The 27,828-nt window shown below is 48.8% G+C and overlaps 1 protein-coding gene across 1 annotated transcript in view; it reads right to left on the bottom strand.

The window, feature by feature from the left end:
• The window catches only part of LOC144172484 (4-pyridoxate dehydrogenase-like), a 201,435-nt gene that overhangs the window by 26,373 nt on the left and 147,234 nt on the right, over positions 1–27,828 (bottom strand). Inside the window, exon 9 of the mRNA XM_077701179.1 lies at positions 18,760–18,943. Within this exon, the coding sequence (XP_077557305.1) occupies positions 18,760–18,943 (184 nt within the window). The remainder of the gene's footprint in view (positions 1–18,759; positions 18,944–27,828) is intronic.

Raw genomic sequence — 27,828 nt, 5'->3', positions numbered from 1 at the left:
GCACTCAAAACACAAAATAAACGGCAAAACTGTGCCTACAGGTTCAGGCATATAAGAGGTTCGTACACAGCGATGACGACGACGGAAATGGGAGAATCTAGCCGCGAAGTTGACCAGTGACAGCCGATCGGGCAGCCATGGCCTATGTGACGTCCTTAGGCCATGCATAATGAGGACAACTGAAGAGAGAGCGGTTTGTTTTTCCGCGTCTTTCACATCGATTTGCGCGCTCACCGCTTCACGTGCACGTGTAATATTTGGCTCAGGTATTCCTGGCAGTGTAATCTAAACGTCGCGCAGGTTTACTTGTACTGCTCAAATAGTGTTGCAGGGTCCCTTTAAGGAGTTTCCGAACTGTAATAGAAAGTTTAAGAAAAGTTTAACCACCCCTAACAGAAAAAAAAAACACTCGTTGTTAATGACACAAATATGCAGAAATCCACAGAATTGTGCATTAATGCGTAACATTCTCATGCCGCTTGTCTACAGTGTGTCAGGCAATTTTTTTTTGTTTTTCTTACTTCTGTACGACCAATTATCTCCCTTTACGTTATTAAAACGCCTACAGGTAGTACTTCCGCCCAATCTGCATTTTTGTGGAAACGCAGGGTGTTTCACGACTCGCGATTTTTGCTATTTCATTCTATTTTTCTTATTTCTTGGATCACCAAAATTTTGTACAACGAATTATCTCCACATCTGCTTTTATAACGAGTAGAGGTGTTACTTCCACCAAATATACTTTTGTGTGGAAATGCAGGGCGTTATTTTCTTTTTGGTTTTCAAAATTCTGGCCGACCAACTGTCTCCAATTGCTCTATTATAACGTAACGACCAAAGGTGTGACATCCGCCAGATATGCGTTTTTGTGGAAATTCCGGGCGTTACACGGTTGGGGATCTCGCTATTTTTGTCCATTTTGTATTTCTTGGTTCTTCAAAATTCTCTGGGTCCAATTATCTCCAATTACTGTATTATAACGATTAAGTGTGTTACTTCCACACCTCTGCATTTTTGTGGAAATGCAGGGAGCTACACCATTCGCCATTATCGCTTTTTCTATTCTTCTTATTTCTTGGTTTTTTAAAATTCTGTCGGATCAATTATCTCTGATTACGTTTTTATAATGATTACAGGGGTTACTTTGGCGAAATCTGCGTTTTTGTGGTAATGCCGGGCGTCGCACGATTCACAATGTTCGCTCTTTTAAGCGCAGAGAACTTTGGCGCCCGGTTTGTCGTCGTAGCTCCTCCAAGGCCGCTGTACCTAGCCACCGCAGTCACGCGTCATCACACACCCAAAGAGAGGCTTCGAAACGATACCCGTTCGTCCCTCGATCCAGACTCCCGGCCAATGGTTAAGAGGAAACTGGAGCAAAAGGTTTTTATAAGCAGAACCATTCGAAAGTCCTGGAGCCGCTGGCACTTGTCATACATGTCCTCCTTATTTAGTGCCAAGAAAACTGCAGGTATATTTGAGGCAAAATATATGTAATTAAAAAAGTCCAGAACTGGGCCAGTTCGTACAGATTCATTGTGGTAAAACAGCGCGAATAAACACGACACAGGAGTGTTGTTATCTTCCTCTTTGGTTTCACCACAATGTTTATGTACGGCGCCGCATCTGGGATGGGTAGCGCACGACCACTGATGTTACAGGCTGCGGTCATACGGGCTGTTTGCTCCTGGGTCCCCGGACCCTGCGAGCTGACTGGCAGCGACTTCCCGCCTCTTCCTTGGCCTACTGAAACCCTTCCGAGGCCAAATTTGGATGAAATCGGCCCTTCAATCTCGCAACGTGCAACTTCCGCATCGGCTCGTGACGTCAACGGTGGAGCATTTAAGCGCCAGCCTTTAGCCACCTACTTTGGGTACGGCGCCGCATCGAGGATGGGTGACTCACGACCACTGATGTTGTATGTTAGTTATGTTATCTATTATTGAGAGCCGAGGTTTAACTGAAACAACACGTTTTTATTTAAGTGCTTCTCTTTGCAACGGTGGCTCGCGCGGCCCATCGGGGAGCGCTCTTCTTGCTCTCTGCGGCGGCGGTGCGCGGGCGCGGCTTCCGCTCGCCTGATCGGTTGGCTCGGTGGCGTCATCCAGCGGAAGCGCCGCGTACAGTTATATGAATGGTGCTTCCTGTACCAAGTGTGGTCATCCCTGTCTCATTGCGGTGTCGTGCCCTCCAAATCATTGCGATGTACTAAAGCGATTAATGTGTATGCCATACAACTTGTGTTCTGATGTACTGAAAACATTGCTTATGGTTTCCGGCGATGTCGAGTCGAATCCGGACCAATGAGTAAAGCTGAAGCTGTACTTCTTGCAATACTTTTTGCAATAAGACTCTGCAATCATACACAATCAATGTACACTCTGATTTAGAAATTATCTGGGTAGCCTGTGTTACCAAGTTCATTACCTTACTTATCCTCAATTGCTACCGGCTCCCTGATGTAGCCACTCATGTAGCCGGAACAGGGCAAAGATCAACCGAAGGGCCATCCAAAGACGAATGCGCCAGGGAATCAGCCTCTTCATTAATAAGGAGTAAACCGTTGTGTCGGGAACCCAAATGAGGCAGATGTCCTGCAAATGGGAAGTCACCAGAAAATTGAATGCACGGATGAGGGGTGAATTTTCAGACGATGCCAAAGCGGAACAGACCGATAGAGAGTGTGTAATTATAACTATATTCAAGTGCTGCGGAGGAACTTCTTTTAAAGCCAGTACTACCGCTAGGAGTTCGGCTTGAAATATTGGAGTGAAGTCTTGTAGCCGCAGCAAGACTGCCCAGTTAAGCTTTGGACTAAAAATGCCCACACCTGCCCTTCCTCACCCTGCGACGCTTCAGTTGCCACAATTACGTTACCATTCAACCGTGCCAAATGGTCGTTCAGTATTCCTGTAAGTAGTCTTGACGAAAGCCTGGGTGTTCTCTCTTGCACGTGGCTTGTCATGCGTGCGTGACGCACGCGCTACTGAATATGGTACCGGCCAATGATGATGATGGTAGGCGCTTGAAGCGGCCGCTACACAGGGTCCCCCCCCCCCCCTAGCGCGGAGCGCGACAAAAGGAAAACAAGGACATGAGCAGCAAACTAGCGAGGAGAGCTATATATACCGGGAAGCACGGGCAAGGCCAAGGCTGCATACGTACAAAGTGTGTCCACGGTAAAGATCCTTGAAAAGTCCACGTCATGATCTTAAGGGCTTCCGGAATGCATTGTAGCCTTCGGTGGTCTGGGCTGGGAGTGTAGCAGCGTACGAACTTTACTACGATTCGGGCAATCCCATATCAGTCGGCCGCGAGTATCCATCTCAATGCAGATGGCAGGATGAGTCTGGGAAAGCGGGCGTTTTAAGCGCAGCGTTCCACACCGTGAGTGTGCCGGTGGAAAAGCATCACGACTGCAACCTTGAAGTTGGGGTGGAGGGAAGAGAGTTGAACACAGTGTCGGTTCGCATTCTTGCCGCGGAACCGCAAGGTGACGCCTGATGATGACTGGGGCGTTTGCGTATTGTGGAAGTCAAAAGCAGGTTGTGATGAGCCTAAAAAACATGATGGATCCAGCGCACGCGTGTCCGGCTTTCGCAGTGCCAAAGAAGGCGGTTGACGTGAAATTCTTACTGTTGTACCAGTGCAGAAGACCGCCTTCGTGATCGGCGCTTGCGACGTAGGCGGCGACGTTTAAGCACGACGGCGCACATGAGTGCCGGTGGGGGCCGCTTCAAGTTGTGCATCGTGAACTCGGCATGCATATAGCCATGCGAGCAAGGTAAAGCTGGATGCTACAGTCCTCTGGCAAGGCTTTCTGGAGCGGACTAGAGGGTTACCGGTGACACCGTCCAATCCGTTGGTGTTCTGGTACCGGTGACACCGTCCAATCCGTTGGTGTTCTGGTACCGGAAGGAGTACGGGGCTGTGGGAGCTCGTCAGGGGACACATTTTCCTCGGGATCGGTTTCGATTAACACAGTGTGCGTCTCGTGCGTCCTATTCGATTACTGCAGTGGAGTTGCAGTGAACGTGGTCGCCGCGTCAAAAATGGTCGAGATGCGTCGTGAAGCAGCATGTTCTACTGACGTCTCCAGCTGTGTCGACGAAAATGGTGTAGTGGTTGCCGAAATTGCACTTGGGTCGATAGTAGCCGCTTGCATGAAAGGCGATGAAAGCCGTTTGCTGAGGGGCCAGCTCGGTGCTTGAGTACAGCGGGGAGGCAACGCAAGTACAGTGGCTAACAGACCACTGGGGCGTAGGTTGCAGTCGTTCATTGTCGTGGCAGCAGAGCTGCTGTCTACAAAGCTTAGCGTGGCCGTAGTAGTAGTCGTGTTGTCACAGAGCGGTACCGTCTATGCCAGCATGGTGATGTGAGGCAGATGGTCCTCCACAGGCGTGATGGTCGGTTCTGTGTATGGCGCACGTGTCTTTAGGTACCTACCAAAGCGTACAAGCAGGACTATCTCGTCGCAGGGCTGGGCTCCAGGCTTAGGCAGGGTGGAGGATAAGCTTGAAGGTAGGAGCTCACAGATCAGGGAGTAGCGAACCTGCTGCGCTCTCACATGGTACAGTTCGAAAAAGCACTCCATCTGCATAAGCCACACCTCGGGGTTCTTTGGGTAGAACTTTGGGCGACGTGGAAAGGCCGTTGTGTCGAGTGGCGTGGTGGAATCACCAGGATTTAAGTGCGTGGATTCGGCCAGATTAGAGTTGCCGAACGTGAACAAACGACGTTCACCGAAGCCAGGTGGTGGTGGAACGTTGCTCCGCTCTTACGTTGGAAAGTCGCCGTTAGAGCGCTAGGGAGGCTGTAAGCCGGACAGAGCAGTTTCCATTCCATCGAGACTAACTCGTGCGAGGAAACCATGGCAAGAGGCAGTGGACTGTCATTGTGGTGGGAAGGACTTTTGCCAAGGAGCGCCATCACGTAGGCCTGCAGGGTGTCGTATGGCCGCTCACCGTGTGCTCACAGCGTAGGTCGGCCGGAAGCAGGGCAGTGGTGATGCGGTAGCGCTCGGTCTGTGAGTCGACGCAGCGTATGACGAAGTGCACTTCCATTTTGAGAAACCAGGCTCATGGGTGCAGCGTCGCACGAAGGCCGGGTAGGGCGGCAGCGGGCAGGCAAAGCGGGGCTCCATACTGCCAACGTCCGGGTCCCCAAATAATGTAGGCACCGATGTGGTCGTGCGGCAGGGCCCATATTCATTCACAGAGGAGATTGGTTCAAGCAAGAACCCGTGAACCAAGAGAGAGAGAGAGAGAGAGAGAGAGAGAGAGAGAGAGAGAGAGAGAGAGAGAGAGAGAGAAACGTTTATTAGGGAAAAAAGGAGGTGTCGTGATTGCCTTAGGGGTGGTGCCCTCCTTCCAGGGCCCCAGACTCTTCTGCTCCTCTCCGGGCTCGAATAATTAAGTCCTTCTGAATCCCCAAGCCGGAGGTGGCCAGAGCTGCCTCCCATAGCCCGACCGTATTTGTGGTGTTGTTTCCTGAAGGCCAGATGATAGGACAGGCCGATGTTGCATGAAATAAGTTGGAAGGGTTTCCGCATTTATTGCATGCGTCTGTGTGTGTTTGAGGGAACATTTTGGATAGCCGGGATTTTCTAGGGTAAGTGTTCGTCTGGATTTGCCTCAGCGTTTGAGCTTCTGCGAAAGAAAGGTTCCTGTCCGGGTTCAGAAAAAGGACTCGATCACCTCGTTGGACGGTGAGGCATTCGCCAAAGTCACTTGGGAGGGGCTGCAGAAGGCTAGGACTGTCAGCCGCGCGGTTTGTAAGATCGCGCGCAGCCTGGTTGGCCCTCTCGTTTCCTGGTCGGCCCTCCAGCTCCTCGTGTCCTGGAGCACCCGTAGATTGTGGCCGAATAGCGCAGAAGCCTAGGTGTTCTGTCTGACGCGTGGCTCGTCCTGCGTTACGAAGCCATGCGCTAATGACGTTGGTACCGGCCAATGATGATGATGGTAGGCGCTTGCTGTTGATGATGATGTGGCCGCTACAATCCAAAGGGATATCTTCCCCAGAGCCTTCGAATACTCAGGATTACCATTAGTAAACAAAAGCGTCACGAAGAGTGCCTAGACCCCCTCTGTTACGAGGAAATGATACAGTCCGAATGGGCAACCCCCACCGTATCGCCCTTGTTGGCAACAAAACATAGTCTGACTTACCGCCTTACGTGGGTAGGCAGTCATTTTGCGTTCCAACGACAGGACTAGTTTCGTCACGGACGCGGACACTCTACACCCTCCAAAATACATCTATTTTCTGGAAGCACTAGGCAATTATGGCATACATAGTAGCCTTACAAGATTAGTGTAGTCTTCGGGTGCCTACCCAACCCGAGAAGAGCCTCAGCGTCATGGACACCGAGTTAGTGCTCGTATAGATATTCAATTGTGTGACTAAGACCTTCAGTGCTTACCCATATTTCTACTTCCCATTCCCCATGCATGGCCTGCGGGTCTTCCCTTTCCTTTAATACAGGTTTGAGTCAATCAATCAATCCATCAAACTATTTTTTAGGGGCGAAGCCTCTTAGTGGCTCGGGCTGTCGATGTCTCCTGTCGTCGTCGCCAGCATCTTATGCAGTCACAGTACTAATAAAACACCGGGATACTCGTTTTCCAACACCTTGCGCAACAACGTAACGCGTACTAAAACAGTGTATAATAGATCATCCCGGTTCAAAATAATCTAACATGATTTACAGATTTGTGGGATGCTCCCTGCCAGCTTTATCAATCGTCAAGCACAAGCAAAAGCTGTTTGTAGACGGGCTATAATTTGGGTTACACTCAAGTACGCCCCGGCATACTTACCTGATGCCAAGGCATCGTTGATGACCGAGGCGAGGCGCGGGCATTACACTGCGCTTGCGTTGACTTTGGCTCTACCCCGAGCAGTTCCTTCAGCGGTGGTCCACACGGTTTATCCGTGTGGTAAACAACCAAATAGAAGTGTCTATTCTACCTTATTGACTGTTGTATTGATGTTGACGTGTTGTCGTGAACTTTAGAGGATGTTATCTATAGTGGTCTTTCAGAATAATCGTGCTTCTAATAGTGTGAGTACTAGTGAACTGTGGAAAAATGTGGAGTGAACTGTGTGTGCAGTGAGTGGTGTAGTGAGTGGAGTGATACATGTAGTGTGTATGGTTTAGGCGACCCGTGTAGTATTGAGCATAGCGGGTCTTTGTATCGGCTATTAATAAATTTTCTTAAAAAGTTTGGGCCGTTTTTCGGGCAGCGCTGTTACCACTAGTCGCTGCGTGCTGATATGTGGTTTTATAATAAATTCTCTTCTCAGTTTGGGTCGTTCTTTTGGGCGGGCAAGACAGAAACAGTGTCGCGTGCGCTGTTGAGACTGCCCAAGTCAATGGGTGGTTTCCGTCTGCCTTGCTTGCAAACCATGTGTAGCGTGCTGGCCGTACGCGCAGTGTTCGACCTTGTGGACTCACCTGAGTACCCAGGGAGGGCGCTGCTGCAGTACTTTCTGGGAACTTACCGCTCAATGTATTATGATGAACGCATTGCCGGTCCCTCTGCTGAGAAGTCACCGCCATTTTATGCCTATGTTGTCAAAACACTGAGAAACGTCCAGTCTACCTTGTCAAGCCTAAATTTTAGGGAAAGTACAGCAAGCATATTGTGCGAAATATTGGCAAAAAACCAATTAGTTAATCAGCAGATAGCAAGATCACGCGGTGTCCGTTGACATCAGCTGACTTCGACGGAGCTTCCTTCTGATGTTAGGGATTTCGGATGGTTGCGTGGCTGGCAAGTTCTTCCGACGTGTGACCGTCTGGCGAGATTCGGCGTTGTGCGTTCTTCACGGTGCCCGCCCTAAGGGCACACTGAAACATTGGAACATGCCTTGCTTCAGTGTCGTGTAGCGGTAACGTTTTGGACTGTGCTAAGCAGGTTGTTTGGTCTTACACTTAGAATGAGCACACGTTCGAATGACACGTTGGTGAACTTCCTGATGTGTGCTGGTGCATTTGTATTATGGCGACATCGTGGTGCCGCGTGCTTCGCGCCCGACCGTAACGGGCGATGTTTCCACTGCTATGGCGTGTGCTGTCAATCCTTATGAATCAATAAGACAATGAGTTGGCAGTTCTAGGTGAAGAAGCCTTCCTGTTACGCTGGTCCACGCGTTTCATAGTGGTCAGGAATAACATCCTGAGCATCACTATTGTGCCGTACTGACTTTCAACGAGTTTCTGAACTCTTTCTTTGAACACATGTGAATTTTTTGTGCATTCATTTCAGAGTAGCTTAATTGTTTCACCACCATAGACAATTTTTGTGCAAAGTGTAGGCTGCCCGGAGTACTTGGAAACTCATTGGATTTTTTTGTGTTTTTCGGGCATCGCTGTTACCACTAGTCGCTGCGGGCTGATATGTGGTTTTATAATAAATTCTCCCCTCGAACCAAACTGGGGCAGATGGGGCATGCAAATTGCTTAAATTCATTTTAACACACGAGAGGGGGTCACCACCTCAACAAGCACGCGATAGGTTACCGGTAAAAAACGCAAAGGCCCATGGGTACGTCGCCTGCTCGCGCCACCTCCGGTTCGAGATCTCGCGTGGCCTTCGGTACGCTGGCGGCTTTGAGGCGCGTGTGTGCGTATTATTTATTTGTCACAGAGTGCTTACCTTTCAGAGAAGCCCCTAGTTGGATTCATCGTTGTTATACATTGATTGCGCGATGCATGAGCTTTTTTTTCGGTGGAAACAGATAAACAACAGGCACACGCGCGCGTGAAAGCCGCTGGTGTACGAGAAGCCAGGAGAGCTCTCGAACCGGAAGTGGCAAGACTCCGCGGGAACCGACAATGCACCCATGAGCCTTTGCGCTTTTCACCGGTCACCTATTGCTCCTCTCACCGGTGCTTCTCCAGTGCCCAATGAGAGCGCGCGGTATGGCAAGAGAGAGACTTACAATCTTTTAATACAATGATACACTGCAAGCTTCCCCCTCCCCAGGTGTCACGTTAATGGAAATGGCCCAGGAGTCTTTTAAAGCGAAGCTTTTTTTTCTACTGCCCAAGGGTTCTGTCGCGGCCGTTGGTGTCAACAGAAAACTCCCGCGAACAAATAAACAAAGTTACTGGTGCACCCAGGAATCAAACTGGAACAAATACAGAAATGCAGCGAGTGCCCGTTGTTTTGCCGACTCAGCTACGAGTCCACGCGGAGACGGAGGAGTCAGACGGTGCACTCACCGAGCAAATCTGCGAATTCACCTTCTGCGTTCTCACTGAAGACCACGTGATAGCGTCAAGTGACCTCTCGCGCCGGTGTGCACACCACCCACGGCACGTGTAGCGGCCGTGTGGGTGCCTTGCGCATGCGCTAGGAGTTATTAAAAATAAAGTAAGCTCACACCAACGCATTGCCTCTCACTTCTCATGCGTCTCTGCAGCCGATCTTGTCATCTTTGTAGACGAGGGCAGAGACGGAGAAGTGAGATCCTCTAACCCCGGGGTTAAGGTTGCTTTCATTTTATAAAAACGTTTTCACTCACGTGCTTCACCAATACAACTCAATCAAAACAATTCGTGGATCATGAAATGATTTAACATTAGAAAAGAATATTCTCTGGTTTCACTCTTTGTAGAGCCACGTGTGTGAATTCAAGTGACGTCGCATTGGTAATCGTTGTGAGGCTCGTTTACAGCTTCGCTTTCCAAACCACCTTTAAAGGATAGATTGGCGCGGATTTCATTATTTCCTGGCTTTTCAAAATTCTGTCCGACCAATTATCTCTATTAGGCTATTGTAACGATTAAATGGGTTACTTCCGCCAAATGTGCATTGTGTGCAAGGCGTTACACGGTCCTGGCACGTCACGACATTTTTTTTTTTGCGATAGCATGCCCATTGGCATAAAAATAACTTATTTACAAATATACATGGGCCCCCGTCTCTCGAAGGAAGTCAAGAAGGGAGCGGTAGTGGGGTCCCCAGAGCCACCACTGAAGGTCGGGGGGTCTTATAGGAGGGAGGCCTGTGCCTCTCAGGTGTCGCTTTCTGGCTGAGGCCAGTGAAGGACACGCCCATATGAGATGGTCTGCGTCAGCTTGTGCGGCCGGAGCTGTGCAGAAGGGGCAGGTGTCGTCGAACGGGGCATGGTAGCGTGGTGGCCACGCCCGGGTCACAGCAGGTGAAAGCGCCACTCCAACGCGAAGTCTGCGCAGCAAAATCTCTTCCCAGCGAGCAAGTCTACTGGGGAGGTCCGTTCCACACGGGGGGAGGAGGGCACGTGTGGCGCGACGCAGATCGTCCTTCCGTTGGAGAAAGTTTTCTATCGGACCGGTTGTTAACAATGGCAGCGGCCGAGGAATATACGTCGGGTGACAAGCCATATCCACTGCAATGTGAGCGGGGAGCGTATTCCGCATAACCCACACCAGCCTGAGAGGTCAGGGGTACGTGTCTAGTAGTGTGTGAATGTCCCTTGAAATGGTATAATTGTTCGATACTTGGCGTAAATCCCGTATCGCCGCGGTGGTGTAGGATGGAACCCACGAGGGCGCGCTGTAGGGCCGGCGTTAGTGCCTGTAGGCCATCCCGGATGCGTGTTTCCAAACGCTTCGCTGCACAGAGCACTCACGTGACATGTGTCATGTCACTGCACGCACTTTTCGTCTGAGCGCCTGCTAAAACAAACCCGCCGTTCTGGCTCTGTAGCCCCGACGTAGAGCACAAAGTACTGGCGCTGACGGCTTGGGTTCGAGCCCCAGCAGGTCGTTCTCCTCTTTTTTTTTATTGCCCTTTTTTTTCCAAAATTTAATTTTTTTTCTAAACTCAGATCTACGCCTTGTTTTTGTTAATAATGGTGATTTGGCATGTTTTAGGTCCCTTTAGGTTTGGGGCGCAGCCACTGACTACGTTAATTACCGTTCTCCAATGCGCGAACAGACATGTCACGTGGGTGCTCTGTGCAGCGAAGCGTTTGGAAATACGCATCCCGGATGGCTGTGAGGTCCGCCAGTAGAGAGGGCAGGGTGCAGATGGTTTGGTAGAGGCAAGTTTGAGAGGCGTCAGGATAAACGGGACACTGTGTCGCCGTAGATAAAACGCCATCCTGGGCACCAGCGTCCACGAAGGCCTCTATCGCCTCGTACTGGGTCGCAGCCGTCAGTAGTGGTCCTCTCGCACATGCTTTTCCGGTAGTTCGAGTGTGCAGTCTAATCAGTGGTCGGTCGTCGGTCACCTGGTGATACCGCCACGGCGGCCTGGTTACAGGGCGATCTGGTGAAGCAGGTAGGGAACAGCCCATATAGCTTGCCAAGGCCGCTGCTTCCGCAACAAAAGTACCTTTGTGTATGCGGGCTGAGCGACGTTGTTCGACGAGTTCGTCAAGCGTGTTCAGCTGAGCCTCAGCTTGGAGCGATGGTATCGGGGTCATTGCAGGAAGGCGGGTGATGGTGCGCATAGCGGCTCTGTTGATAGCCTCAAGTCGGGCCCACTCCGTCTGAGTCATGTACTGGAATTGGGCCTGATAAACCAGTCTAGGCTGCAGTACTGACCTCACCAGGAGGCGAGCCATCTAGAGCAGGAACCACCAGACTTCTGTGAGATGCGTCGAATCAGGTGAAGCATCTGTCCTGCTTTTTGCCGGGCAGATCGAAGCCACATGGCAGCCGACCAAGAGGCAGAGATTTCCAAACCTAGCACGCGAAAAAATGCGGCGGTTCGTACGGTTTGGCCGGAAAGTTGCAGTATGAGGGGAGAAATCGCTAGTTTGTGACGGCCCCAAGCACTGGACACAGGCAGAACGGCTGTTTTGTCCGCTGAAAGTGTCAGTCCAGCGTATTGACACCATGTCTGCGTGTCTCTCAAGGCCTGTTGAAGACACGCGTTTTGGCGATGCAGGTCTGGGTGGACGGTCCATACCGTTATGTCGTCCGCGTAGACGAGGAAATGCAGGTCCGGTATGGAGCCCAGATGCCAGGCAAGCGGCAACATCATAATATTAAAGAGGAGGGGTGAAATAACTGACCCCTGAGGTACTCCGCGAACTGGTATGAAGTGGCCGTAGCTTGCCCCGCTGATTCGTACAGAGAAGGATCTTCCAGTAAGAAAGGTCTCGATGAAAGCGCACACCTTGTCTGGTAGACAAAGACTTCGGAGAGTTTCCAGGATTGCCCCGTGGCTGACGTAGTCGTAGGCCTTGTGGATGTCCATAACAAGGACTGTCCGCACTTTGTGTGAACGACCTCCCAGTAGCACCATTGACGACAAATGGCCCAGCCCACCCTCTGTACCCAGACGAGGTCTAAACCCGATCTGGGCTGGGTGGTACCATTGGAAGGTGTCCAACCACCATTGAAGGCGGGCTGCCAGCATGCGCTCCAGAAGCTTGCAAAGCGTGGACGTCAAGGCGATTGGGCGCAAGTTGGGGAAATGGTCGGGTGACTTCCCTGGCTTCGGTATAGGCACAATGTCTGCGTGAAGCCACGACTCTGGTATTTGGGGAGAGAGCCGAACCTCGTTGATGTAGTTGAGGAGATGGCTAAGCGCTGGCTCATCGAGGTTCTTGTACTCCTCATATGTAATGTCGTCCGGTCCCAGAGTCGTCCGAAGTTTTGCGTGGTCAATCGCAGCTAGGAATTCAGCCATTGTAAAAGCAGATTAAATTCCATGAGCCGCGTCGTCAGAGGGCGGTGAACCAACCCGATGTGACAAAGGAAACGGGCACGGGCTACTGGGTGGAAGGATGTCATAGGCAGGGTACAAGGCGCAGGCAACATCAGTGGCGAATTGGTCGGGAGTCTTGCCCGATGCCAGACATGCACTGGCTGCCGCATCCGGAGTGGGGCCTCCACTTTCCATCACCCGAAAGGTGCGCTAGATGGATGATGTCGCCGATGGGCCGAGTGATTCACAAAAGCTCAGCCATCGCTGCCTTGGCAGACGTTTCTCATGACGCCTGGCAGCCGCAGTCAGGCGTTGCCAGCGTATTCGAGCCTCCACAGACGAGGGATCTCGTGAGGCAGCCACTTCAGCTTGCTTGCGCTGGGCCCATAGCTGCAAGAGTCGGAGGTCAGGTTTTGGCCGGGACTCCTCACCCACGTTTTCTGAGAGGCGTCATTCAGAGCATGCCTAATAACAGTGATTGTATCTGGGCTGAGCGCCGTGAGGTTTGTGTTGGTTTTACCCCGAAAGTCATCCCAATTCACAACCGTGCAGCTACGCCGAAGGTGACGCGTCGAGCTCAGGGTAATGCCAATCGTAATGACCCCGGGTGATGGTCACTGCCCCAGCAGTCTGCTTCTCGCTGCCATGATGCCGTATCACCCCCAAGCCACCATGTTAAGTCAGGTGGGTACGGTGACATCCGAGGATGAATACATCGGCGCGTAGGGCACGAAATGTAGGGCACGAAGTGTTCTAGTAGCACACGCCCGCGTTCACTTGAGGTGGGGTACCCCCAGTCACAATGAGGAGCATTGAAGTCCCCAGCCACAAGTATGGGACAGGTTGCGTTCGAACGGCGCAGAGAGGATAGCCAGCCCAATCGTAGCCGAGATGCACGTCCGCTGTGTGGGCGCACATAACAAGACACAAGAATCACAGCGTACCGGGGCAGTTGCACCTTAACCGCCACCACTTCTTGCAATGCCGTGCACCACGTGTGTAAGGGGATCAGAGTTTGTGGCAAATTCGTAAGTACATAAATGGCGGCTTTGCCTGGCGGAGAGCTGGTGGGGCCACAGCGACGATCAGGTATGGATGGATTAGCGTAAGCAGTGAAATTGGGAAGACGAGGCAGGCAATTTGTCTCTTGTAAGAGGAAAGCCCAAGTACTAAGTTTGCCCAGGCGAAGCTCTCCAATTTTCCTTGTGAGCCCGAAGCTCTCCAATTTTCCTTGTGAGCCCGCGACAGTTCCACTGCACTAAGTATTGTGGTTCGGGCATAATAGAGTTGGACTGCTAACACCGACACCAATTGCTGTAGCTGCTGCACCACAAAGTGTAGTAGGTCTTGGTGGTTAAGGGCAGAGGAGACTGGCTTTGCCGTGGTCAGGCTGGAGGGCGAGAAACGGGTCTGACTGGAATGACCTTGTGGTGGAGGCTGCTGGCGTTGCGGGCGACGAATTAGCCGAGCATGGCGCTGGGTGAGCTTCGTGACCTCAGCTTGCAGGAGGGCCAACTGATGGTCTACCTCAACCAGCTCGTTCATATCCAGAGATTCCTTTTCACTTTGACTTTGCACCCGCCGCGGTGGCTCAGTGGCTAAGGCGTTGCGCTGCTGAGCACGAGGTCGTGGGTTCGATTCTCGGCCGCGGCGGCCGATTTTCTGATGGAGGCGAAAAGCAAAAACGCCCGTGTGTACGAGATTTCGGCGCACGTTAAAGATCCCCAGGTGGTCAAAATTAATCCGGAGCCCTCCGCTACGGTGCGCCTCATCGCCTGCGTTGCGTCGGCGCGTTAAAAACCCAACAATCAATCAATTACTTTGACTTTGCTTATTCCGCTGGCGGCGGGAGCGGTGGAGCACGTCGCGGTACGTCGGTCGGGACAACGTTGTAGTGAGAGATTGGGCGCTCTCCGGAGGATCCACATTGTCTTCCTGCATTGTGTCCTGCTCCTCATCCTCCAAGCAATCAAACCGTGTAAACGTAGGAATTCCGCTTGGGCCAGACTGGCGCCGCCATGCCTTTCGCTTAGCACGAATAGCTTTGCATTTAGTGGGACATTTTTTATCCGTGATCGCATGTTCATCTGTACGGCACAGACCACACCGAAACTCTGTCTGCGGTGATGCAGCCGACTGCGTAGCTGGTGGCTCTGATGCATCGGTAGCCGGTGGCTCTGGTGCAGGGAATGGGCACGACTTGCTCATGTGTCCCTGACGAAAGCACCGATAACAGTGCACCACTCCGGCTTTGTATGGACGTGGGCGATGTACGCACCCGTTGTACAGGAAACGGTAAGGTGGCTCCAGCGGGCCTCGTAGAGTAACAAGGCACGTACGGCCGTAGCCCATGTGCCGCACAAGGAGCACCTGGTGGGTGGCGCACCGGATGCCAGACCGGAGGTCTTCTGGATTTTCTCCTGGGTCTACGCCGGAAACGACATAGCGCCTGATGTCAGTTCCTGATAGCAGGTACGCTTGTATAGACAGGCTCTTTTCAGGCGTGAGAGGAATACAATTCAGGGAGCACAATCGCTGGACAGCCTCAAGAGGTGGCAACCATACTGATATTGAGTTGGTGCAATTGTGGTACGCTTAGCCGGTAAAACCAGATGTTACTAGGCAGCTGACGAGCGTCTGTTGCAATGTCTTCGTTGGAAGCGAGGAAATGTTGAAACGCTCCCGAGGCTTGGTAGCAACCTTGTACGTCGAGGGGTTCGTAGCCTTACCCGCGGCACCTTGGGAACCACCGGTCGCTCTATGGGGTAGAGGGGAAGCCGCTGACGTAGCTTGTTCACTCAACGGTGGGAGTGACGGGTTTGTGGCTGGCGTACACACCCACGTCACGACAGCACGTCACGACATTTCCCAACGAAGAGCGAAGAAAAACCCCGGGCCACCTCCACCGACGCAAAACTTGGAGAGGCGCGAAGCATGCAGTGTATTATTGTATTCTTGGCACCTTGACCCCAAAAAGATGAAACCGTTGGGGGGTAGAGGTATACAGCTTTACTCTAAGTGTTCCATCTTTAAAGCACGAAGCGTTCTAGCCCGATGCATCGGAAAGCGAGTGTACGGGTGTGTTATTTTAGTACGCGTTTTTCCCACGGAGATTAAAGGTTCTTGCGCGAGGCATTGCAAAACAAGTACGATGGCATGACACGACGACGATATGAGACGCGGACCGCCCGAACCCCCAAGGGCCTTTGTCCCTAACATTTTGCAGGCCTCTTCGAGTGGCGATCGGTAACATATTCTTCTCCCAAACGTCGGAACATTTTTTTACGCCCGTAATATCGACTCGCGAGTGTTGCATAATGCACTGTGAGAAGAGTTGCGCTACAAACCAAATGAGTTATCAAATTCACGGAGTGCATTTTATTGTATAAAATAAAGAACTACTTCAATACCGGGTGCTTATACTTCACTAGGATAATTCAGGTTTCGTTTTTCGTTGCCCACAGCTGTTGCGCTGCCATTTGACTTCTGAAGGTGTTAAAAGCTAATGGTTTCGGAACGCAACTAAAGTGCGACTATGTTACAGTGTAGTACGTGTTTGGGAGGTTGACTAGCTTTTGAACGCGTTCCTAACTTCCACATGCATTTTTTAATCGGGGTTTGACAGAAAGGTTTGTTTCTTAACGTTTGGGGTGAATTTTTACTGCAAGAAAGTAAGTTTACACGTTACGGCTTTTGCTACTTGTTTTGTAGATACGTTGTATGCTACTTGCCACCTGTCTTTGCTCTATAGCAACCATGTATGTGGTGACGTCTGGAGTTTTTTATGAACTCAATTTGCCTTTTCACGAAGACGAAATGAGTTGACGCATTCTGCCACATAACGGGCTCTCAATTGCGTCGACTAGAAAAATAATTTTGCAATTGTACCATATTCAAACTTCAAATTACGTTGGCGTTTGCCCTAAAGCAAAACGCCCATGACAATAAATGCTGCAATGCCTCTTTTAATGGGAAAATACCCTAGCATTTCCTTTCGTAACCATTTGCAAATGTGTGCACACCGTACAGGAGCACAGACCTGATCTGATTTCTAAAGCTTGTGGGGCTGCTATTTTTATTTCTGTATATTCTGTATAACCATATATTTTTAATGGTTCTAAACATTAGGTGCTCGCACATACAGATACGCGTTTGTTAAAATCGTTGCTGCACGCTGTACTATTCCGGATAATTGCAAACTCAAGTGCAGCATGCCCCAAATGACCTAAAGCGTCACGTGAAGCCCGCGCGCTTACGTAGCTGCCCGTTGTTTTCAAGTTATACTGAAATAAGCTGTAAACGTTGCTTAATAACAATTTCAGAATGTGTCGTTCCTTGTTCCAAGTTAGTTCGGCTGATACGCACGCATTTTTGCAGCACCATTCTCTTCACAGATTAGGTTACGTCTGCTGTGATGACCAAAGGTGGGCATCCCTATAAGGTTATGAAGCATGGAGCCGACCTCTGAATCAAACTCACCTGAGCGCCACGCGTGGGGCCACGCGTGGTGACTGCGGAGTGAGAACATTAGAGGCTTTACCGCAGGCACCACACATTAGTTGGTTCAGTGAGGTTGAATTCGCCGATTAGGTTAAAGTGAAACGTACGTTAAGCGTTTTCTTTTAGTGCGTGTATAATTATATATTTTTTGTGATCTGTATAGCACACCCCAAAAATCAAACACATCTTTCGACCAGTACAACCTCGATTTGTCTGAAAAGCTTTGGAACGAGAGTATTTTTTCTTAATCACTTGAGACTACATACGAAATATGTGTGAGCACTAAATACTTGTTTGTTTTTTGTACAAACTTCCTACTTGTCGCTTTAGTTTTTATTTAGCAAAGAGATTGCTTGCTTACACAATGCATTCAGACCAGAGTATCGCTCAGCAAAACGCGGCAAAAGTATAAACCCCAAGTCTTTTTGTGAGCCACATAGTGTGTCACCGATATTTTTATACCGACAGTACAGAACATACGTTTTTTTACAAGGAGGCGGAATAAATCAGTTTTTAAGAACCTTAGCGCCTCTAATTTCTGCCTCGTGCGTTGCACAGCGCTTGTTTTACAGCTACTTCCTTCAGTTGTGTTTATGCCACGACACTCGACACCGTTTGCTACACTTTATTGCGGCGCTCCAAACGCTCTTTTTGTAAAACGTCGCTGTATAGTTTTGAGATAATTTCGTTCGTTTAAGCGTGTACCGTTCATCAAACCTCTTGGGAAACATGTAAACGAATATGTAACTCCGCCTTTGTCCGATTTAGAAGCGCTTGAAATACTAAAAATTTACTTTTTTAGGTCAGTCTCGTTTGTTCTCTCCGTTAAATATGGACCGTATATTCGCGATTCTAAGCACCCTCCGCCTACTTTCAGAAAAAAAATATTGAAAAAAAGTTTGCACGCATTCCCTTTTCTCCGAGGAAAGCTGCTTGCCCTGGGTAAAGAGTTAATACGGCCCAGGCCCTCCAGCCGCGCTTTCTCTCTCTGTTCTTGAGCCTTTCACAGCACTTGAGTCATTTAAAATAAATGTTTGATGGAGCTAAAGACAACACGCTGTGGTATACTTAGGGCAGCGGCTCAAGCTCTACACACTCGATTGGTAGCGGGAGTGACTGAGTATCAGACGTAAGCGGTAAGTCCACTGTTTATGCTTACTTTTTTAAACGTTTGCTGTATAAAACATTACTCCTTGCGCCTGTGTTATCTAGCTACTGCCGCAAAAAGTGTATGTGTACGTGGGGGAACGCCATTTTAGATTTTTCGAATCTAAGCACTCCCTTGACCTCGGGAATTGCGATCTAGGGGAAAAAACGGGGTGGATATAATCTAGCAAATACGGCACTTTATTTGTTCTTTTGCTGGTTCATGGAACATAAAGTAAAGTGGTTGACGGACACTAAAATTCAATTTTCTTTGTATATCTCCCTAAAGCCCAAACTTTAAATATCATATACAAATTACAAATGCGCAAGAAGCTCTGTACGATCTTGACGTGGCGATGTACTTGACGGGAAGACAGTGAAACAGTGACAGGCACGCACAACACAATTTCAATTTTACGAAGTTTGTTTGCCCACTTCAATTTTTGTGACCGTTATTTATACGTACCTTTTACCGTCCGACTCACGTCGTCCTCAACAGAGAGCAACATTGGGTCAATCAGGGGTGGTTCGTGCGGATCTGAAGAATTCAACTTTACCGTCCCTCGGGATTTTGGTTGTACCATGGTGAGTGTGGTCATAAAACCGGTCCTGTTCTGTTGAATCAATGGCTTATAGTATTTTTGGTATGTCTGACAGGAAAGGAAAAATATTAACACTGTTAAAATGTCACTTTGGCCCAGTGGTTTCCTTGTGATGCAATTCCTTCTCTCTAAGATATATTAAATACTGCTTTGCGCGAAATTATTTTCCGCTCACTACATATATTTTAATAAAACACCCACTAGAAGCAATTGACTCCATGGCTGCGACATTTTTTGCACTTTTTCCTCGGACGCGTAAGCACGACGGAACTGTTTGGAAGAGCGAAAAACCCTGCTGTTGTTACAAAAAATGCTCGGTTTATTCGACAAGTACGGCAACAAAGCACCACTGCTAACATATAAATGTGTGTGTGTACGCCAACGGTTACATAGGTTACATCATGGGTTGAACACCTCGTGGTGCAAGGCTGTCAATACACTGGGAAAATAGACTGCTTCTTCCACTGCAATTAACACCGAAAGGCAATAGCGTGTCTCCGACTCTTTTTTTAGCTTCTTTTGGGTGTCAGCATATTTCAAGGCCCAATGCCGGTTCCTCATATAAGGTGAAGACGGCGATGCGTCTGGTTTGGCGCCTGTGCAGTAGGGCCGGTATAACAATGGTGAAAAGCCAGCCCGCCGGCCTTGCGCCGTAAAGGCGCGGTACGCAAAGTGGTGACTTTGCGTATTGGCGAAGTGAGCGTTAGACGTAGTGAACGGGCGTTAAAGCAGCATCATAAAAAGCAAACGGATGTGTCACAAAATTACCACCTCAGCAAAACGCAGGTGTCCCAGCAGACTCCCAAGGAACCATCATGCGCAAATAAAGTTTCCATCAGAACTCCGAAAACGGATCAATACCTACGCACCTGTAGCGAATGTGCATGAGGTTGTCTTTTATACTTTCGTGTTATCAGTGCCGTGATCCTACCTTCGGGTTGGCGAAAAAATACCAAAAGTTTCGCTAGCACAGATGACGTTCGGAATATTGGACTTAAACTCTTGTTTTCGGAGTATTTCTATCATTCAGTTTTTTTTAAAGCTGTGGCTGAATTCATGCAGCTCTAGCCAAGGACATGCGGAGCTATGTTTGCCTGAAGGCTTGCAAATAATGCCGATAACAGACGACATTCCATCGCTCCAAAAGTAAGCAACCAGCGCTTCCGGCACGGTGCAAAACATCAATTAAATACATTGATGGCCTGCCCCTGCTCTCAGGAGCAGTAGGCAGGCATTTGATCGCGTTTCTCATGATTTTCTATTCGCACTATTGGCAGCGGTAAATTTAGGGGATGTGTTGTTAAAAGGCATTCAGCTTTGTTACAAACAGTGCACCACACAACTGGCCGTCAAACGCGTTCTGTCTAAGCCAGTTCCGATTAAGTCGTCTGTTAAACAGGGCTGCCCCCTTTCACCCTTGTTGTTTGCCTTATACCTCGAACCTCTGTGCCTTAGTATTCAGCAGAGTGAAAGAGTACGGGGCTTTTCATCGCTATCCTGTGAGGTTAAGGTCCTTGCTTACGCGGATGACATTGCCTATTTTTGTGCTGATAAAAAAAGCGTTCAAGAAGCCTTTAATCTCACCAGGCAGTTTTGTGGGGCGTCTGGAGCAGCTGTGAATATGAAAAAAAAAACAAAGGGATTTTGGTTTGGTGAATGGGGTGCGAAACCGTCCTTATTTGGTGGCATTACTTGGGATAAGGACGCACTTCAGTACCTAGGTGTACCTTTGCACCAAATACGAAACATCGGGCCGCATTGGTCATTGGCACTCTAAAAAGTCAAGCGAGCCTCTCAGGCATGGATGGGGCGAGAACTTTCTGTGTTTGCGCGTGCACAGGTTTTTAATGTCTTCCTTGTCGCAAACCTTGTTTATGTGCTGCAAGTACTTCATTGTGCGCGTTCTAGAGTACAAGCTGTACATAGAGTTTTTGCAACATTTGTGTGGGGGTCCCAATGGGAACCTATGCGTAGGGACAATTTGTTTCTTCCATTAGTGTCTGGCGGTGCTGGGCTGATACATTTGTTTGTACACCAGCTTGTATCTCGGTTTTTCTTCTATAAGGAGACGCATCATCCACTTCTGCTCAACGTTATTCAACAGCGCATAAGTTTTCATCTACCGTTTTTGCTTGTCTCCACTGGTGAAGTTAGTACGAAGCCGCCATGGGTTTTTTTAAAGGAGGTGGTCGATACCTTCCATTTCCTTACTGCGAGGTTTTCCCGGGAATATCTGTTTACCCTTTCCAGGAAGGCTTTGAGGAACACTTTATTAGAGAGTCTGTTCCCAGTGCCGGTTTGTCGCCAGCCTTACATTGGCCACCATAAGGACAGTGTATTGAAGCGCGTCACACGTATGTGTCTTCCTCCGTACGCAAAAACATTTTTCTTTAAGTTGCATACATCAACACTCCCAGTGAAAATATGGTTGCGCGCGAAAGGAATGCCTATTCCTTGGTGTGACAACTGCCGTTTATGCAATCAACCTGAAACCATTCATCATTGTTTTGTTTTGTGCCGGGATGCGGTGTTTTTCTGGGATGTGTTGCAAAGAAGTTTTAAAAAGGACATGGACATTAACCCTTATACAATTCGGTTCTTGCCTTTTCGAGATGTTACTGGAGTGCCCTATGATATATTTGTTGTGATGGGATTGTATAGCTGGTGGAAGTGCCACATGACGGACGGGCACGCGGAACCCCCTCGCCCAACGATGTCCATTTTTCGGGAGCAAGCTGCATTGGTGCGAAGTTTAGGGAGTTTTAGTACAGCGTTTGTTGCCTTTGCGTACGGTAAACGCTAAATGTTTGCGTCGCGCTAAGTAAACACCGCGAGAGGAGTTTTAGTAGAGCGTCTCACCAGTTTTGCGTAGCGACACGCTAATGCTTACGGCGCCATCTGTCGAATGTTTTGCGAAATGAATCACCGGCTCATCTGCCAGCGGAGTGCCGGAATGCTTGCACATTTTACGCCAATCCCAACAACAAACGCTTTCCCGTTAGTATTGAATGCAACACGGCCAGAACACGACATGAATATTCTCTTACCTGAGTACGTTCCATAAAGAAAGCGTTGAAGCCCCGTGGCACTTCTTTCGTGCAATCGCAGAGAACGCCCTGAACAGAATGCCCGGGTTTGACGCACAAGTTTTATTCAACTTCAAAACAATCCAGAGATGCGTTTCGAACGAGCACAACGTCACAACATGCGTTGCAAGTCTGAACCGCGACTGACAGACGATGGGTTGCGTCCTCCTGCCCGTCGTAAATTCGGCACTCACCTCGGGCGCCGTTTTGCGGGGACGAACAGCAAGTCGCTGAACTCAGGCGCGCAAGCCGAGATGGCTTTTAGCCGCGCACGCTGCACATACATGATGCGAGGTTGAGTCGTACGTCGCTCGAGAAAGATAATCCAGAGCATGGGAAGCACTATCCACCCGCAGAAGCACAACGCCGCATTTATCGCGAAGCGAACGCGTCCACAACACACACACCCAGATTAGGTCGTTGGCTTGGCTGCAAGGTTCGTTCGGACAGTCGATGTTACGACGATACAGAGCTGCGAGAGGGCGACGCGCTAACCACTCGACGTATTTAAAAACACAAGATCATAGAACTTGGTCTATAGGAAGCAAATTACTGTCCACAGAAGAGCGGAACCGTGGATGGTTGTCGGTATAGTGAACTAGAATCTAGTTCCCTATAGTTGTCGGGCTACTTGCCGCCATGTTGGAAACGCAAGCGGCCTCACGTACGCACGCTATTGGCGGTGAGATCTTTGAGTGGCGCCACCTGGCTCTGACGTCGGCTTAGGGATTCGCGCCGCTTTCGTCTGCTACACTCTGCTTGTGAGGGGCAACAGTGCCTGGGCTAGAAATCGCCCGCTTCGTTGCTGTAGTGCGTTAAAAAGCGTATTTCTAGCGACTCAGTTCTTTTGCCAGCTTCTGACGCATCTGAATAATTTGAAGCTGTATCCCCCACAAGTTTGTAACACACGAAGAGATAGAGAACAACTTTCTTCAGAGTATCGGTCAGAAGATCGTGTGTAACTCGTCCTTTCTTGCTTATTCGTGAGGATCAGCGATCAGAGCTTCTCGATAAGTATTCAAAATGCGTAGGCTTCCCTGCAGTACTTTTGAGATGCTCCTATGAAGACTCAACAGTCTAATACTACGTACCAAGCAGCGCCCTCTACGCGCTCATCGCACAGCAGGAAATAAAGCAGCTTTCTTCTGTTTCTTTCGTTGTTGTCTTGTATCGGATTAATGTTTCTTGCTTTTTTTTTTGCCCAACGCATTAATTTTTCTGCGCCGTCACCAACTTCTTATTAGGAGGTTTCGGGATGTTTGGGAGCCTCACAAAGGTCGTGTGGATATTTCCTTCCTTTTGTATGACATACATTCCCTTCTTCACAAACTGGCTTTCATTACGGCTGCGTGCAAGAAGGTGCATATCCGCAGCGTGCTTTGTTTATTCACATGCAAATACAATGAGAAGGTTTGTGCGACGCCACCGCGATCGCGCCCTAAACAACGTGGTCCACAGTACTCGAAGGCGGCTTTTGTGCTTCGAATTTCTATCGTAATTATATCGTTATCATAACGAACTGACTCTCAACTCGAACAATGATGACATGATTACGGTGTTGAAGGCATGATATACTCGCTAACTAACGTAATAAATAGTATACCTGCATATATTACAAGACTCGAAACCTGAGAAGAATTCCAAGTAGCTCTTTATTGCTTTTCAACCCTTCCAGGCGCGAAGAACAAATCCTATTCTACTCACGGTGGCGTTCTATGATTTGAAGAAAATTAATTTTACTCTCTTGTCCTGGACTGAGGACCCGGCCCACTAACCAGATCGATTTAATTGTTAAACAAAGTTTTCCTCTCCTCCCCTTACTCCTCCTCCTCCTCTTGAGTGCAGTTTTCCTATAACGCATATCCGAATATCGGGAAGATATGGCTGTGCAAAATGTTCCGAAATATCCCTCCAGGTCTTAACAAACATATATGTGTTACTATAAATTTAACGAAGACGTGACTCGGTTTGCTCAATAAACCTCCATACTGGTTAGATGCGTGGTATAGAATCAGCACGCGCGTATATACACACTGGGCTATTTAGAACTCAACCTGCAGTTTTTGCAGTCTATAGTGCATGTCGGCAAACTTTCATGCTTTGACAACGTAAAGTGATGTGATAAAACGCGTTCGAGCGTTCGGCAAGGTTGCAAAAACTGTTTTACCTTACATATGATTACCGGGAATCGTGATGCCTTCTGCCAAAGCCGACAGCCCTGAAGGCCTAGAATTTGTTTTGGTCTTCCATTTTCGCTGTTGTCGGTTATTAGCAGCTGACTATTCCTTTTGTTCGAATGCTTACATGAGAAGCTGACGCCTAGCTCCGACTCTTCGCTCCGACTCTTCGGAGCGGCTTCGCAAGAAATGGGGTGGCGCCGGCAATGTTTCTCCCGTAGCGGTATCCAAAACTCTACTTTAAGTGACACCATCAGCTAGTGTATGAGATTTTAAGCCTATTATTATGATAAAAAGTTACCCACACGCCAATTCTGGTGCGGACAAGCATCAGACGTTGACCGAGCGCAAAGAAACAGCAGGGAGAACGATCCTGAGTGAAGCAGACGACAAATGCGAGAATCCTTAAGCTGACGTCACGGAGGCGCGCTTCGCAGCGCCGCCTGTGTTCGCGCTCACCGCCAATTGTGCTGAAATAGCGTCCGCTATTCTTCCGTCCGCTAAACGTAGAAGCGGCTTAACGTACGGCGCATGCGGAGTGCGAATGACGCAAAAAATAGCGTTCGCTATCTGTTTGCGTACGGCTGCGTACGTTATTTTAAAACTCTCTATGTATGCGGCGCAAATTTACCCTGGAGAATGGCTGCATCTGTTGGACGCGTGCGTCTGCTTGTCGGAGTTTTGACGGACGGCTTATTTTAACTGCAGGGACTCATAACTTTTGTAGGCTGTAATAAGTGCAGTTTTCCATGCAGTAAAGAAAAAAAAGTGCCGTGATAGTACAGTTTGCACAACATTGGACTGCTACTGCGCGGACCCGGGTTTAAATCCCCTAAAATCACACAAGTGTTTTTGTTTATTTTTTTACAACGGTGGCCAGTTTTTTACCGCACAACTACAAGAAAAATAACGGTGGTTTTTCGCAGAATGGGGCACTTACGGCTTTCGCTTTATTAAAGAACCGATGGGATTAAAACCAGATTCTACACAGTAACAGCCTGATATGTTACCACTGAACTATCACCGTTCGTTTGCAGCGGTAGAACAAATGAGGGTTTTTTTTTAATGAGCCAGATCCAGAAACCGAAACTGAGTCGGATAAAACTGTACTGAGAAGAAAAACTCGGCAACTATCCCTCCAAAAAAGAGTGGCAAGAAAATAGTTGAGATAACGCCCTGTAAACCTGTATGCAGATCGTAGTTCGTATCGAAAATGAGACAAATACTGCAGTTTCACGGATGAAAATGAGCCAAATCCATTAGCCCAATGGGAGTTTGCTTGCGGCTTGACTGTTTAGAGTGTTTCGTGGGTGTTTCCGGTAGTTTTTTTTTTTTTGCTTTTGGGGCTGGCCTATTACGAATGCAGACGACCGTTATGAGATCCCCGAAATATGTGACCCCAGATGTCAATGACAAAGTGAACGGAAGGAAAAGTGAACGAAATGAAACTGGGAGATGTCAAACAATGATTTCATTTCGTCTCACCCATCCCTACTAAATAACTCTAGTTGTATTTATTTTTTTACTCCCATATTTACCATTTTAGTGCTAAATAGCCGCCGCTTGCAAGCACTGGCAAATCCCCCCCCCCTCCCTCTGAAAGTCCGAACCACTTCATTAAGGGGAAGAAGAAGACATGAGCAGCCTGTTTGTGAAGCGTTTTGGAAATTCATGGCAAAGCAATGAAGACCTAGCATACTTCATGAGTGCCTTCAGCCCTGCCCAAGAAAATTATCTTAGGGAAAAATTCGAAAAGAGCTGCTAGTCGTGCCAAGAGGACTCACCTGCTCTCTTGGTATAGTTCTAGGGTTCTTGAAGCCCTGCTGCTTATTTTTAGTGCCTGTTCCACCAAAACGCAATCGCACCATGCTTGATAGTCAATTTAAATAAAGTTTTAATAAGACTGACGCATCAACTTGAGTGTTTCAATTCAATATGAGCCAAATTCAAACTTATCACCCTGATATTGCTCAAATTCACGGTATAGCTCTTAATGACTTGTGGCCATAAACTTCCCCTAGCTGACATGTTCAATATATCATTTAATAGCTTTGACGGCTTTGAATTTAGTTCCGGTAACAAACTTCCGCTTGTTTCTCAAATTCTCGTTAGGATGATGTAGCTCATTTCGAAAAAAAAGCCTCAAATGTTCTTGCGTTGTTGCTCCTTTCTTCGTCACACAAGGGGGATTTACCATCAATTCACGAAGTTCCAAATGTAAAATGAAAATTTCTAGAATAATGCGTGTCTTCAGCTGTACGAGGAAGAAACGAAAGCAAAGAAAGAGAGACAAGTGCAATGCAGCACTAAATAAGTTGGTAATATGTACAACCAGGCTGTCGTACACCAAGCCCGTAAGAAAAATTAAGTCTTCCTAGGAATTTTTTGTTTAATATAACTGGGTTTTATGTTCATTTACGCTGCGTCAGTAGGCAGTGTCTATTTTTCCGGCGCCAGCGGAATAATTTTTTTTCTCTCCAAAGTCTACCAGCGGTCACTATCCAACATGACAGCTGGGGGCACATTAAGGAGGTTGCTGTGCTGCCGACGCCACCAGAATTATTTTGCAGCAATATCCCCGCAGTCGCCGCCTATGACACCTAAACAGCGTAACCGAAGACGAACGATGAGGAAGACCTGCCGAATCGCGCTACTTCGTCGTGGGTTGTGCTGTTATTCCCTTAGTTATACATCACCAACAAGCGAAACACCCTTTATTAGACATTCCTATATTCCTGCCGGCACCCAAGACTGTCATGCTTCATTTTTATTCTTCCGATAACTCAAAGGCAGGAAAACGTGGCTGGAACCAGATATCGCAGCACAACTGCCTTCCCGGGTTTGGGGCAGAATCTTTCACGTCTGAGCACGCACACACCATGGGGTGGCCATTTACGCGTGTACGGGTTGAGTGTGGAGGTGGGGTAGGAGGGGAACGTGTACGCGCAGTTAGGATTGACACGCGCCAAGACGGCATGTTGGACGAGTTAGTACGCATTCAATTGGACAAATAGCTAACGAACGACTTGGCCGCGCTGTGTTCCTCTCCTTTCTTGTCCCAGTCTTTCGCACGCTGTATTTTTCAGTATGAATTAATGCGTGCACCGATGACATGCCTGTTATGTTGGTGCAGGTTTCGACGTTGGCGTCTCACAGGCTGATGCGACCTCACTGCTGTACTCCGTGGTCGAGCTGTTTGGGTTGGTATGTATACATGCAGTGAAATGGCTACGATGCGGGAGGGAAACGGACAGCCCAATGTTTGCCCGCTACCATAATATTCCAGTCCTCTCATGTTGCATTCGGCTAGGAAGTATAATCACTCCAAATGACAAACAAACACGTTTTTTTTCTCGTGCACTTATTGCACTGCGCCCTGCTTCGTTGAATATTATTATTAATACTGTAGAAGGACACTGATTTGTTTTAGTGCGGAGCACTTTAGGAGCCCGGACTGTCGTCGTAGCTCATCCAAGGTCATGGTATCTAGCCACCGTAGTCACGGCGTCACGCACTCGAACAGAGGCTTTGAAATGATCACCGCTTCCCCTGGTCGGGATCGGACGTACGTCCCTCGTGTTACGAGGCGGATGTCTATCAGGGAGGCACGCGTTACTCAAGGGCAAAGCGTCGGGGGTGATCTTCGCGCTGCGCCGTTGTCACGGAGGCG

This window comes from Haemaphysalis longicornis, unplaced genomic scaffold (assembly GCF_048455015.1).
Source record: "Haemaphysalis longicornis isolate Haplotype H1 unplaced genomic scaffold, Haemaphysalis longicornis Haplotype H1 scaffold_227, whole genome shotgun sequence".
Classification (NCBI taxonomy): Eukaryota; Metazoa; Arthropoda; class Arachnida; order Ixodida; family Ixodidae; genus Haemaphysalis; species Haemaphysalis longicornis.
Note: the sequence above shows the minus strand (reverse complement) of the source record. Positions and strands in the feature narration are given on the sequence as shown.